This window comes from Oreochromis aureus, linkage group 1 (genome assembly GCF_013358895.1).
Source record: "Oreochromis aureus strain Israel breed Guangdong linkage group 1, ZZ_aureus, whole genome shotgun sequence".
NCBI lineage: Eukaryota > Metazoa > Chordata > Actinopteri > Cichliformes > Cichlidae > Oreochromis > Oreochromis aureus.
In genome coordinates, this window is record NC_052942.1 from 27,501,957 (window position 1) to 27,515,212 (window position 13,256).

The following is a 13,256-nucleotide window of genomic DNA, read 5'->3' on the forward strand; positions in this document are numbered from 1 at the left end:
TCAGAATCATAGTGACGATAAATTAATCATTAGTAAGCAATAAAACCCAGCACACTGGACTTTGATCATGGCAAATGGCTTTATTTTTGTCATATCAACAGCACACTTAATGAGTCACGACTATCATCCACAGCTCCTCTGTGGAAATCCTCTCAGAGATGAGGTGATTTGTACTGATGAAAGGAGGTCGTCCAGTGACAAGGTGACGAGGTTATAATGAATCAGCAAACTAACTCAAGTCTGTCAGTGATAACTATCTGCTCTCTAAACATCCTCAAACTTTAACACAAAACCTTGTCCAGATCATTTCATGAACAGTAAATGTGATCAAATATAAAAGAACCTTTTAAAAGTACAAAATGAATCAAATTACAAACACAAGTAGATATTATCGTATACATCGCGTACACAAAGCAAAGCATGTTATTTCTATTTCAAAGCGATATGCATACATGAGGCAAGCGTGGCAGCTAAAGCTGTCTTCGTACAAGGCAAAGCAATGACGCATTTAAAGCATGAGTGTGGATATTTTTTCATAAGTGCACTAAATACATTAGTTAGCTTATTGCTGTTGCGTACACATACATTCTAGCGTGTGTTAAAAAAACGGTAATGTGCAGTTACATTAAGTAACGTGTAGGTAATGTGAGTGCTTCTTTCTCTATGGGAGTAGATACAACTCTCAGTCTGCCTGTATGAATGAGCATCATGCAGTGACTTAACTATCAGAAAGCTGCAGTAAATGGACACCAGTTTGAAAAAGCAGTTTCTACCAAATCAAGTTCCTAGTTTTAAAATCCCTACTTTGCTCCATGAACTCAGTTTCTCAGTATCCTAAAGTGCTTCTCGTGTTTCCTCTCCTTCCTGCACATTAAAGAAACAGACCTCATAGTTACTGCTGCACAGTTATTGTTTTGTTTTGACACAAAGCAATAAAAGTAATCCAGCACAGTAAAAAAAAATATAGATAAAGTCACATGGAAGACTGACATTGTCAAATACAACATTCTGCGATTACGGTTTGACTTCGCACACAGGTTTCATGACGTTAACACAGGTACTGACCACTTCAGACTAATAGCAGCGCATAATTTCGAATTACTTTTGACTGTGCCACAGCTAATTTTTATTGTTCTGTTAGCTACATTATTTAATGTTTTAAAATAAAATTGCAACACGGAAGTTCAACTGTATTGAGGTAGGTGGTTTAACTGATGGACAGACTGAGGAGTGACACAGATTACTAGATATAGTTAAACCTTTGTAGCACAAGTAGAGGTACAGCTATTCAGGTAGGACAGGTATGAAAAATTAGTTTCAGTGCTGTGGATAATTTCATAACAAAGCGGGTCTTTGCTAACAAGGACTGTGCACCCTTTTTTAGAAGCGCATAATCTGGCGTGCATTTTGAATACAGTCCACAGGACAGCACACAGTACATTTTGATATTACACCATTTAATAAGTAGGCAGTGAAGCGAGATTTAAGATTTGAAATTAAAATGTAAAACTTGAAAGTACTTGTATTAATCTGAAGTGTTAGCTCGCACAGTGCAAGTTTAACTCCCACACAGAAAATATATCTTTTTACGCCCCATCATTGATCTTAACAGTGCAGAGAAATGGTAAAGTTCGCTCTAGTTCCTTATCCTGCGTTACACATATTTTATCGCACTTCCCTTCTTTCGCCTGCAAAAGTTCAGAGCTCAAAAAGTGTTGTTCTAATCAGTGCACAAAGATATTTGATTAGTAAAACACAAAAACAAGCTATATAAAAAATTAAATGCATCTAATAAATGAAACATAATCCCTTCATAATCACCATTTTACTCATTTAATATTCTATTTAATTACTCTCCCTTCCTGAATTGGCCTCTGTTTCAGTGTGTATGTGATGTAGGTAAATACTAATATGTACTTCACTGCAAATATAAGTAGTTTCTTAAAAAGTGGATGAGACATCCAATATCAATCGCCTTGTGGTTAAAAAAAGGAAAGACAGAAAAGAAACGTCAAGAAATGTAAATGTTTGCCTGAAGCTGAGTTGATTTACATTAAAATGTTTGCATTGGTGTGTCATGTTGTAAGAAATTCTGCACAGCAGCCTGGCAGACAGCATGTTGAGTTATTGTAAACTGGTGATTCTGTATTGTTTCTTTTGGTTTAAAGGATCCAACAGCTCAATAACTGCTCATGCTTTAAATTTTAATCACAAGCCATAGCTACTTTATAGCCATTTTGATTTCTCTTACATCCCATCCAAGGTTACCTCAGTTGACACTTAGGTGTAGGTTTTTTATTGTTATAGTGTAATAGTTAAAAATGTAGTTTGAAGGTTTATTGTTTTATTTTGAGAAGTAGTCCAGATTTGAACTTCTGTAATCTACAAAATTTCAACTCACCCTCTCATATATATTAGCTTCAGATGTTTCCTCATGGCTTGCATAGGAATATACTTTAATACAAATCCTTCAAAGTCCTGCTATTAAAACTGAAGATTTGTCTCTTTTGATTGAGATTTTGGTCAATGTGACACACTTTCAGCAATTATTTCCTGTATAGCTGCACACAAGGGGGAAACATGAGCAATATTATACCAATCTCTTTCTATGACAGTTATAAGTTAACTTAAAAGACTCAATGCTGAGAACAGCAAAACTGAATAATACACCATCCTCCACCCAGGCTTTTCTTTTCCTTGTACCCCCATCCTTCTTACACCGCCCTCTCTCTGCTGTCCACAAACTGGACCATCTGTTTGCGAGCGTGGGAGATGACTGGAGTGAGAGGAACAATGGGTGTACCAGGTGTAATTGTGCCAGGAGTTGAAGCACCGGGAGTTGAAGCGGCAGGAGTCGAAGCTGCAGGAGTTGAACCTACAGGAGTTGATTCTGCAGGAGTTGAACTTACAGGAGTTGAAGCACTAGGGGTCCCACCTGGGGTAGCACCTGGTGTTGTACCAGGAGTGGCAGGGATGACGATGACAGGGGTGGGGCCCGGGCTTTCTTGTTCTGCACGGGGCTCCAATCTGGGTGTGGATGTGACAAATCGGGCCTCCCTGATCCGGTAGGGACTTCGGTAGGTGGAAATGGGTGACAGCTCTGAGCCCCAGCCGAGATAGCTCCCACTGGAGGGAGACTGCGCATCTGCACTAAAATACAATGTAGTGCTTGATTCTCCGGGGACCCCTGATTTTTTATCTGGGGAACTAATCAGGAGGGGGGAACGCCGCTCAGGTGACCAGCCGGGTGTCTTGATGTCTAAAGAACCCACCGAAGAGGCCTCAGTCAGAGTCGCCTCTTTGCTGTCGATGTGGCGGAGGCTTCCTGGTTGTTGAGGAGATGAAAGCGACGGTGAGCCATAAGCAGCGCTTTGGAACTCCTCATCACCTTAAAAAAATAAAACATTGGAAAGAAAAGTCAATTTAAAACAATACACATGTATACTGCAGGGGAGTCAGTGCTAGAGGTAAGAAACCTAGTGCAATCTATATATTTGCTGTCTCTGTGATAAATAATAAATGCACTGTAGTGAAGGTCATAGCTTATAATGCCTGTAATATCCTAATTTTTCTTTTAGCTAAGAATGAACAACATAACTCTGGTATGTTCAGGGTATAGCCAGAGTCTGAGAAATCTGACTCTATAAAGAAACAGAGTGCTGCACTGCTCTCCTGCTTTACACACTACTGCACACTTTCTGCTCAGCTCCAAACAGCAGACAGACACTGTTACTAACTTTCTGGCAAGATTCTTATAGTTGTCTAAAACTAAACTAAAAACTAAAAAAAATATGTGTATTTGGGATCTTAGAAAGCTAAAATAAAAAATAAAAAAATTGAGTGTTTTCTTCATTGAAGTGTTCTTAATTTTAGTCTTTGTCAGGTCGGTAAAATTTGTTATCACAGCTTGCTGGATGAGGCTTTTATGATTTGATACTGAGACTCTGCTTTTTGTGGCCAATTTTCTACCAAATTTTCTACAAAATCGGCTCCAAACAGCAGACAAAGAATCAAAGAATAAAAACACTAAAAAGAAATGAGAAAACCCACTGTGGAAACTAACTGAAACTAAACTGAAATAAAAACAAAAATAAAAAAACTATAATAACTCTGCTGGCTGGTGAACATAGCAGAGCATTGAGCTGCTAAAAAGCCAGAAATATTTCTCATTAGAGGTGATCTAACCCTTTGACAAAAGAAAAACAGGAGCACTCTAGAGCAAAATTCCCCCAAAGGGGGACTACACTAAAACATCGATGTTTTATTATGTTTTTGTTACGACATGCTGACCTCAGTCTGTTTGTATTGCAACATGCTGACGTTAGCCTGCTTTTAGATTAACAAGCTGATGTATGACCTTTGACCTTGATGCATTACATACTAAAATGGTGCATTTTATCATCTTTACCCGTATGATTGGAGCAGAATTGGCTGAAATCTTTAGCTTCTATAAGCTGTTACTTAAAATTATGAGACATAGTCATGCAGTGTGCGAAACCTTATGGCATAATTATCACATGTGTGTCGTAGGGCGTCGTATTGAAAAAATAAAAGCTCTGTCCATGCTTTTTCATATGATGTATTACTTGATATGGCTTCTTGTACTTTTTTCAAGGTCAACTTTGACCTTGGGCACTAAAAATGAAGGTCAAGTCAAATGCTTACCCAACCTAGTTACCCATGTCCCCGAAGACCTAGTTTATTGGTTTGATGTTGAAGACAATCCATAAAAAACTGTGGATAATATAAAGTAATCTAACCTTTTCCCTCTGATAGTGCCACGCTGGAGTCTTCTTCTGCAGTTTCTTCAGGGATGACCTCCTGGACTGGGATGATCTCTGGAAACCTTCTCATATCCTGAATAGTTGTGGGAGGAGCTTTTCTCACCGGTCGGGCCACTATAGTGCAGTGAGCTGGCATTGGTGGCTGGACCACCTCTCTCACCTGGAGACATTATAGACACATGAGCCTCAGACTACAACAAGCAAACATAATGTATCCTTTACAGAAAACCAAGCCTTTTAGTATTTATCCTGATGTCTACTGATACTACTGATATTTATTCTCACGACCACGCTAAATGCCTACTGTCCTACTGAACTAACCCACCAAGTTTCAGCTCATAAGTGGCTTAAATTAAGAATGTACTCTATTCTTAGTTTAGAATAGACACAGTCCCCCTTTATGGTGGTCTACATAGGATGTTAAACAAAACTCTTGCCTGTGAAACCTGTGAAGGAGCTGGTGGAGGAGGAGGTAGAGCAGCAGCAGCAGCAGCAGGTTGAGAAGCTGGTTGTGTGCGGTGAGAAAGCTGTGGCTGAATTGGTGGAATCTGACAAATCACATCAAAAGTACGAACATAAACTCCTTTTTATATAATCACACTTTCTTAGCATGGGGGCCAGGTTTGGAAAAACTAAATTTTATCATACTGATCAATGTCACACCTTAAAACAAAGCAAAACAAAACAGTAAGTTTAAGGAAGTCCATTTACTAAGATGTAAAACTCAAAAAGACAACTAACCCGATGGACATGTAGGTCATCAGGGGAGTGAACTTCTTCAGACAGACCCATCAGTCCAGCCAGTCCCCCCTCACCATATGCAGACCAGATCCTTGAAACATCCCCTGTCTTCAGAGCTAAGCGAATCAGCAGCCAGTGGTGATGCTTCCAGCCCTCCCATTGGATAGGAAGGTCCATGAGGGTCCCACCTCCTTAACAGAAGATGCACAGTCATTCTTAGGTAGATAGATAGATAGATAGATAGATAGATAGATAGATAGATAGATAGATAGATAGATAGATAGATAGATAGATAGATAGATAGATAGATAGATAGATAGATAGATAGATAGATAGATAGATAGATAGATAGATAGATAGATAGATAGCAACAGACCAGACAGTGTTGCATGTCGATGGAAAGTGGGCGTGACTTTCTCCTCTAATGAGAGTGTAGAGCCACGCTCCATGCAGGCCCCAGCTATTCCCCTGTGACGAATACTCTGGAAGATCTCAAAAGACTTTGGATGGAGGAAACGATAGTACAGCACCAATGCTATCACTCCTAAAGAGAAAAAAAACGAAGTGTCAGGAAGAGAAACTTTGAGGCCTTGAAAAAGTTGTTGTGTTTCCTTTTTATAACTTGAATTTGCACACGTTCTGCGTCTCACCAATGAGGAAGCTGCAGAACACTGCAGCTGGGATACCCACAGTATCCCAGGACACCATGGCAAACATCCAGGAGGATGCCAGAAGAAGAAAAGCGTTCTCTAAGAACATAACCTGAGGAAGAATAAACAGACCCTGTTTTGTCAGAGCCCCCGGCATATTAAACCCACAATATCATGAGCAGACGAGCTTGAAGTGAACACAAACACACTTACCAGATAAAACCCAGCCATGCGGTATCTAGATTGACCATACTTCACGTTGAGGAAGAGGAAGACGTGAATAGCTCCCAGAACAAGATTGAAGAGCCTCCATCGGCTTGTTGACCTTATGATATCCGTCTGCTGGGACACCATCCAAAAAGTTGCTCCCAGCCAGTGGACACCTGAAACAGACACAGTCCTATTATGCTTTTTCTTTTTTTCTTTTTTCTGTACACTGTTACCGTGATGGATGCTCATATTAAACAGGGTCAAAGTTTCAAACAGTTTTTCTACTGTTCGTTCTGTGTGATGTCAAAGAGAGAGGCTATCCTTAGCTGCCCACGACTGGCTGTGATGACTTACCGATGACCCCGAGGATCCACTGTTTGAAGATACGTGTGAAGAGCATGAGAATGGCAAACCTGGATCCCAACATACTGACCTGCAGAAAGAGAAACCATACGTGTACCACAAGCACAAACAAAACAAAAAAAACACATGCTTACGACATGCCAAACACAGACATAGTAGCATTACTGATACTCTTAGATACTATGTTGTAAACACTGCTTTTTGGGAAAGCTGTTAAACATGCCCACCCTCCACAGCAGTCGACAGAGCATGGCAGCTGGTGTCATTTGCAAGTGTCCTGGTCTGATGAGTGAACAGGCTCTGGCATAGAGCACTAAGGCCCAGCCAAGAGAAACCAAACACACTGCAAAACACACTGAGGCTGGCGAGAGAGAGACAGAGTGTGTGTCAGAGTGAGACAGAGAGGGAGAGAGAAAGAGAACAAGGACAAGAAATATGAGTACACTGAAATACTGAATCATACAAGGCTTTAAGATACAAAACTGTCACAGGCATAATGCTGGAATTAATCAGATTTACAGCAGCAATACCAGTTAAAAGGGTATATTCTGAATTAGTTCTCTGTTAACATTTACTTTAACATTATTATTTTAAATAAATCACAAAACAAGTATGTTATGAACTACCTGGTCAGCTGAGGGTACTGTCAAATATGAAATGACATTGTCATTGATTTTTTTCAGCTCTTCCCTTATACACAAGCCATAGTCGATCATAGTAGATGACTTTTAGAGCACATGCCCTTTGTGATCTAACCCTTAAGGAATTTGTCTCCTCCAGTTCAAGAACTGGGAATATTTTCTGATGTAATAGGCCGAAGTGTAAATGACTACACCGTGAAGCAACACTTAAACTGTACATTTTCTAAATTTAACCCTAGATCACTTAACTTGAGAATAAAAGTGGTCCTAGAAAAGAGCCCTGTTGTACACCTTTGTTTAATCTCAAACGTAACATTTTGGATATTTTTATTTAAAAACAACTACATTAATCTCAAATCTCTCTGAGTAAGAGAGACCGTACAGCCAGCTAAGGTCTCTCTTATTCATCTTAATTTAAGTCCCAACCATCTTCTCAAAAATATCTGAGAGTAAATTTGTTTATCCGTTGCTTAGCAGTGAGTAGTTAGCACACACTGGATTTATTTCACTAATAGCTCCCTGTTCCATCTGGAAATAATACAAAAAAGGAACAGGCAGACTAAACTAGAAAAGACTACAACAATTATCCAACACTGGGATTTTTATAGCTGAAGGTTGTTAGTTATCCTGTTGCAGCACTTTCACATTAAAGTTTTATATCTTGATTGCTTAGCCAAAGGCCATCACAGAGGCATTATGAACCTATCCACTGCTCTAAGATAGGCATAGGTACACTCTGACAGTAAGTGGTGATGTTACTGGCTACCAGTAATATCACCACCAACAAATACTATCCAGACTCCAAATTTACAACAACTGATTAGCTCCTTTTATTTTTTCATTATATATTTTTATCTCTCATATTTTGTATATTTTTGTTCTGCACATATTACACATTTTATTCTGTAAATATGTTATTTATTGTGATTACTACTTGCTTTTCTGTTACCGCCAATCTGAGACAGTACTCCTATTTAGTTGTACTATTGTAGAAAGTATGACTGTGCAATGACAATAAAGAGTTAAAGTTTAATTACATGTCCTTTTTCAGATCTTATTATCAAACTTGAACACATGCTTTCTGGTTTCTGACTACCTGGAGATTTGACTCCTATATCAGTACAAATTAGCACATAAGCGTGGAGCAGCGTCTCAGGGAGGGTGACGACCAAGGCTTCGAACAGACGTATGGCAGATGCATCAGCCTGCTGCATGATCTCACTGTACATATCCTCATCTGGCAGGCGCATGCACTCCCACAGCCTGTGAAAACCAAAGATGAAAATAATTCAGAGGTATACAAAGAGAGAGAGACCTTTCTCATTTATGATCATACAAATCTGGAACCTAAACCTGATTATTGGACACTGACTGATTAAATTAATTAATTATTACCTTTTGAAAAGTCCCAGATGCAGTATGTGTGTCCAGGTGAGGGACTTCCTGCGAATTCGTCCATCTGACAGGTACCACAGGTAACTCAGCCACTGGGGACCCCAACCTGATCATAAAGAATTATAAAAATGAATAACAATTTGTTTTTCTAGAGTTATTTATTGATCTGTTTGTTGTAGATGTTGTCACCTGGCAGCAGGAACAGGGCAGTGAAGCCAGCAAGATACCCATAGTTGTAGTTGTGACCAATCCACAGATAGTACACGAAGCAGTAGATCACTGAGGAGAAAGGGAAAGATGTTACCTATAGCATGTCACGCTTACAGGCTGCAAACACTCAAGACAAAAAAAACCTGCCATATATCATGAAATACACATGCAGGCACTACATGCATTTATTTAAGTAGTGAGCAAAGTATATTTAAGAGTGTTACTTAAATACACTGTTTTGTACAATAGGCTACATCTCACGGTGGCATACATAACATGACATAAAGTTCTTTTAGGTAAAAATGAACTGTGAAACTCTGGGACAATATAGATGTTAAAAATAATAATTTATCCCACAAACCTAACAGTATAATAAAAATACCAATATTTTTCAATTTTTGCTTATTTTTCTTTCATCTCTTCTTCACCCTTTCTTTGAATATTTGGCCAGAGCAAAATTAATGTGAAAGAACATATAAATACTGGTAAAAGAATTCCAGTTTGCCATTATATCAATATCAGCCAATCAATCATCACTGGCCAGTATACTGATCCATTTCTACCTAAATTCTTTTCTGACATGAACATGCACTCAGCTGATTATGACTTTGCACACAACACGCTTGACCTTTTTTATATAATATAACAACTACTCACAAATCAAACCGTACAGAAAGTTGTTAAAATAAGATCAACTTTGTCAAATTCAAATGGTCATTGAAACAAAACGATGTGCACAGTAACATGGTTCTGCTCTCCTGGACAATAAGTACATGTAAGAAACATTTAATTAAGTAAAATTCTCCATGTCCTTGTCCTTTCAAATCTCACATCTTTACTTTCACATGAGTTAGCAATACTGCCAAACCCAGATGTTATTTGGATGAGCCTCACCTGCACATGCAATTATATGATTAGCATGATTGTTGCATTCACTGACTGCCTGATGTCAGACACCTGAACACCATCTGCTCAGCAGTGGAGATGCATCTAAATCCTGAGATCAAGTGTTCCTCCTCATTGGGCCGCTGAGCTTTCTGTTTGTTCTGCTTTACTACAGTTATGTGTCCTGCAGGTAATCTGTTGCAGCTCTGTGAAGCTCAGTTTTTCAAACTGTTTCCAGTTTTTGCAAGTGTTATTTTTTTTATAAAGCTAAGGAAGCTCTGTAACAATTCTCTCCCATTTATTTTAATTACTTTTTTTAAATGTTTTGTGCAGATAACTGAACTTCTAATACAAAGAAAATTCTTATTTTTATTTTTTACATGGCATTTGCTTTCTTCTTGCATCTGTAATATTTCTGGATCCTCTTTGTTGGTATTTGGTTAATAAATTTTAATCTTTGCCACACAGAATTATGGTTCAGTGTTTTTTTTTTGTCTTGTGTTCTTTGCTGGGATTCATATTTTTGGGCAGTAGCGGTTTTAGATATGGGCGACACGGGCGGTTGCCCGGGGCGGCATCGTGGTGGGGGGCGGCATCACGGGCATCGGCAAAAAAAAAAAAAAAAACAATGCTCGTACTCATGCTGCCCGACATCAGCCAGGGCATATTGGGAATGTCGTGAGGCACCGATCGGTTTTCTATCGCCCATTTGCTGGGAGTAAGGGCGCCCTCCGTTTGCGAGGTGCGCCTGCTGCTTATGCACAGGGAGGAGAGGGCGGGCGGCGGGGATTCTCTGGCTGGCTGGAGCAGCGTCTAATAACCAACTCGCAAAATAAAACAAAATTAAAACAAACCAACAAACACGAAACACCAGACATCATGATACAGACTTATAATTTGCACCGATGTTTTTTCAAAATTCTATACACGAAAAGTGAGTGCGAGAGCCCTCGGTGCGCCTGCTTGCTGCTGAAGTCAAAGTAAACTTTATTGTCATCTCCGCTATATACAGTCCAGTATATAGAGAGAGCGAGACGACGAGGCTCCAATTACAGCAGTGCAAGTAAACAAACAATAAATATCAGAAGAGAAAAAAATAAATACACACTTTAGGACTCGGGGTAAAGGGATCAATAACAATTTAAAATTTACAGTTTGATGATTTAAAGTCTCACACACAACCTGTTGAAAGGGAGGGGCCGGCTGCTTCCAAATAGAGCACATTTCCTTCAAAATGTTGTAAATCCAAGTCCATTATGTTGTCATGATTTGAATCCTGGGTTGTGTGAAATCCCAGAAATACACCCTAGACAAAGCGAATCTGTGAACTAAGGTGCAGGTCTATTAGGTTATGTTGTGGTGATCCTCGGGTTGGGGGATGGGTGTTCATACTGGAGTGCAAAATTAAAACCAATGGAAGATGGACAAGAAAAGTTCAAAGCTATCAGGTGATCAGTTTAGAAAAAATAGAAAAGAAGAGAAGGAGAAACGAGCAAAAGATACAGGTAAGCAGATGTGTCATTGGATAATGGCAGGTCATCCTGAAACAATCAGAATCAGAAAACTTTATTAATCCCTAAGGAAATAATGTGGGTTACAGCTGCTCCAAGAAGAAATGGTAAAAATAGTAACAGTAACAGACTAAACTCCAAACAATACATTATAATATTAATTAGTCATTGTCAATTGTTGATTTGTTCTGTTCTCATTGTATGACACATTATAGCCGTTTGCATACTATGCATACTCTCTCTCTCCTTATGTGTGTGTGTGTGTACAACAGTTTTATGTTAATGTACAATCCTTAATATGTTTTGTGTGTGTTGTGTGTGTGTGTGTATGTGGGGGCGCCAGAGGGAGTGTTCGCCCAGGGCGCCAAACAGGCTAGGACCGCCACTGTTTTTGGGGCATGCTGTACCACCCTAGTCTTGAATAGAAGGGCAGAGTGATTATACCAACCTCAAAAACTATGACATTACTGCAGTGCATACACCCACATACACCCATTCTAAGAACAGCTGATCTCTTGGCATTACAACTGACTCTGATTTTAGATATATTGTGTGCATGTGTTAATGCGTACGTTGCACTCTCTTGTATAGGATTGTTTATGTCAGGAGTAACCTACAGCATGTGATCAGTGGATCATTGCCAAAACATGCACGTTTCAGTCTGCAGTGTGTCTCCACACTTTCTCATTGACCTCTGTTGTGCACTTCATCCCATCCAAGTTTCATTGACATCAGGCCCGCTGATGCCTCTCCTCTCCACACCACACTCTCTGATGCTCTGCAGCTCTGCCTCCCTCCATCCCTGCATACATGTAATCTGAATCGTTTCAGCTCCGAAACAGGCGGGCTGTCCGGAAAGACTAGGCCCCGTCCTGGGGTACGCCCATCCCCTCCGTCCATTCATGTACCTCCAAAAAAGAGCGCTGAAATATGACAACATGGCTCCCCTTTGTTTTTATGCAGAAAACATCACCCAGACCCCGAAACGACACAGTTCAAAATACAGGAAAAGTCTGACATGAGTCAGCAGTCCTGCCGCATACAGGATTTCATAACGAGCGGGGTACAAAAATAGGAAAGAGACGCTGTGACTGCGGACTTCTGCTGAGGCTCTATTATTCATGACAGCACAACGGAGACGCTGAAGTAAAAACAAATGCACAACTTTGTATTTTAACGTAGAACAAGATGTCACCCTAAACCCCCTGTCTCATCCAGACATCCCTCCGCATCCACTGTAGTCCTCACGCTGCACATCCACACGCTGTGGCCAGAAAAGCACGCACAAACGCGCACGCGCACACGCAATAAAGTAAAAAAAAAAGGGAGCGTTTCGCACAGGTAGGTGATCACAATCGACCAAAACAGCGACTGAGGCATAGTGCTCAGTTATGTGTGTGTGCATATGTGTGTATATGTTTTGCATGCATGCATGTAGGTGTATGTGTCCCAGGTAGGACTCACGCGCCGTCCTCTCTGCAACCAGGAGAAATGCGGTAAAGAAGAAGACGCAAACTTGGCAGCACGGCATGCAAGCCCCTCCATTACTCGGAGTGGCCGAATAGTCTCTCATGGTGGAATTAAACCCTGAACGGGGAGGTTTTCAGGGATATCAGCGTGCTAGTCTTCAGGCCGGTCCGTGCTGTTCTGGTCTCGGTCGGGAGTGTAGCTGCAGCAACCCGCTCCCCCATCCCCGTGTCCCCGTCCCAGCGTCAGCGCTCGTCCCGTTAAAGCGATAGCACCGGTGTTTCAGGACTTAGTAAAATGCCTTGGTTTTGCCTGGATTTTTATACAGTCAAATCAGATAAATATGAATTTGTTCTCTAAGCTAAGATTTTGGACTGAAATTGTAAAAAATTGTAATTG

The 13,256-nt window shown here is 40.2% G+C and overlaps 1 protein-coding gene across 2 annotated transcripts; it reads right to left on the reverse strand.

Moving 5' to 3' along the window:
- Positions 1-75: 75 nt before the first annotated feature.
- On the reverse strand, positions 76-13,088 carry xkr5b (XK related 5b). 2 transcript variants are annotated; one of them, XM_039611801.1, is made up of 13 exons: positions 12,855-13,088; positions 8,974-9,063; positions 8,785-8,890; positions 8,486-8,652; positions 6,976-7,109; positions 6,740-6,818; positions 6,389-6,558; positions 6,176-6,287; positions 5,902-6,069; positions 5,526-5,713; positions 5,222-5,332; positions 4,761-4,944; positions 76-3,388 (listed from the first exon to the last, which is right to left on the reverse strand). In XM_039611801.1, the coding sequence occupies exons 1-13, from the start codon at positions 12,961-12,963 to the stop codon at positions 2,715-2,717; spliced, it is 2,292 nt and encodes a 763-aa protein (XP_039467735.1). In that variant the 5' UTR covers positions 12,964-13,088; the 3' UTR covers positions 76-2,714. The 2 variants fall into 2 exon arrangements, with proteins under 2 accessions (XP_039467735.1, XP_039467734.1); XM_039611800.1 differs by having other exon boundaries at positions 5,526-5,716.
- Positions 13,089-13,256: the final 168 nt, after the last annotated feature.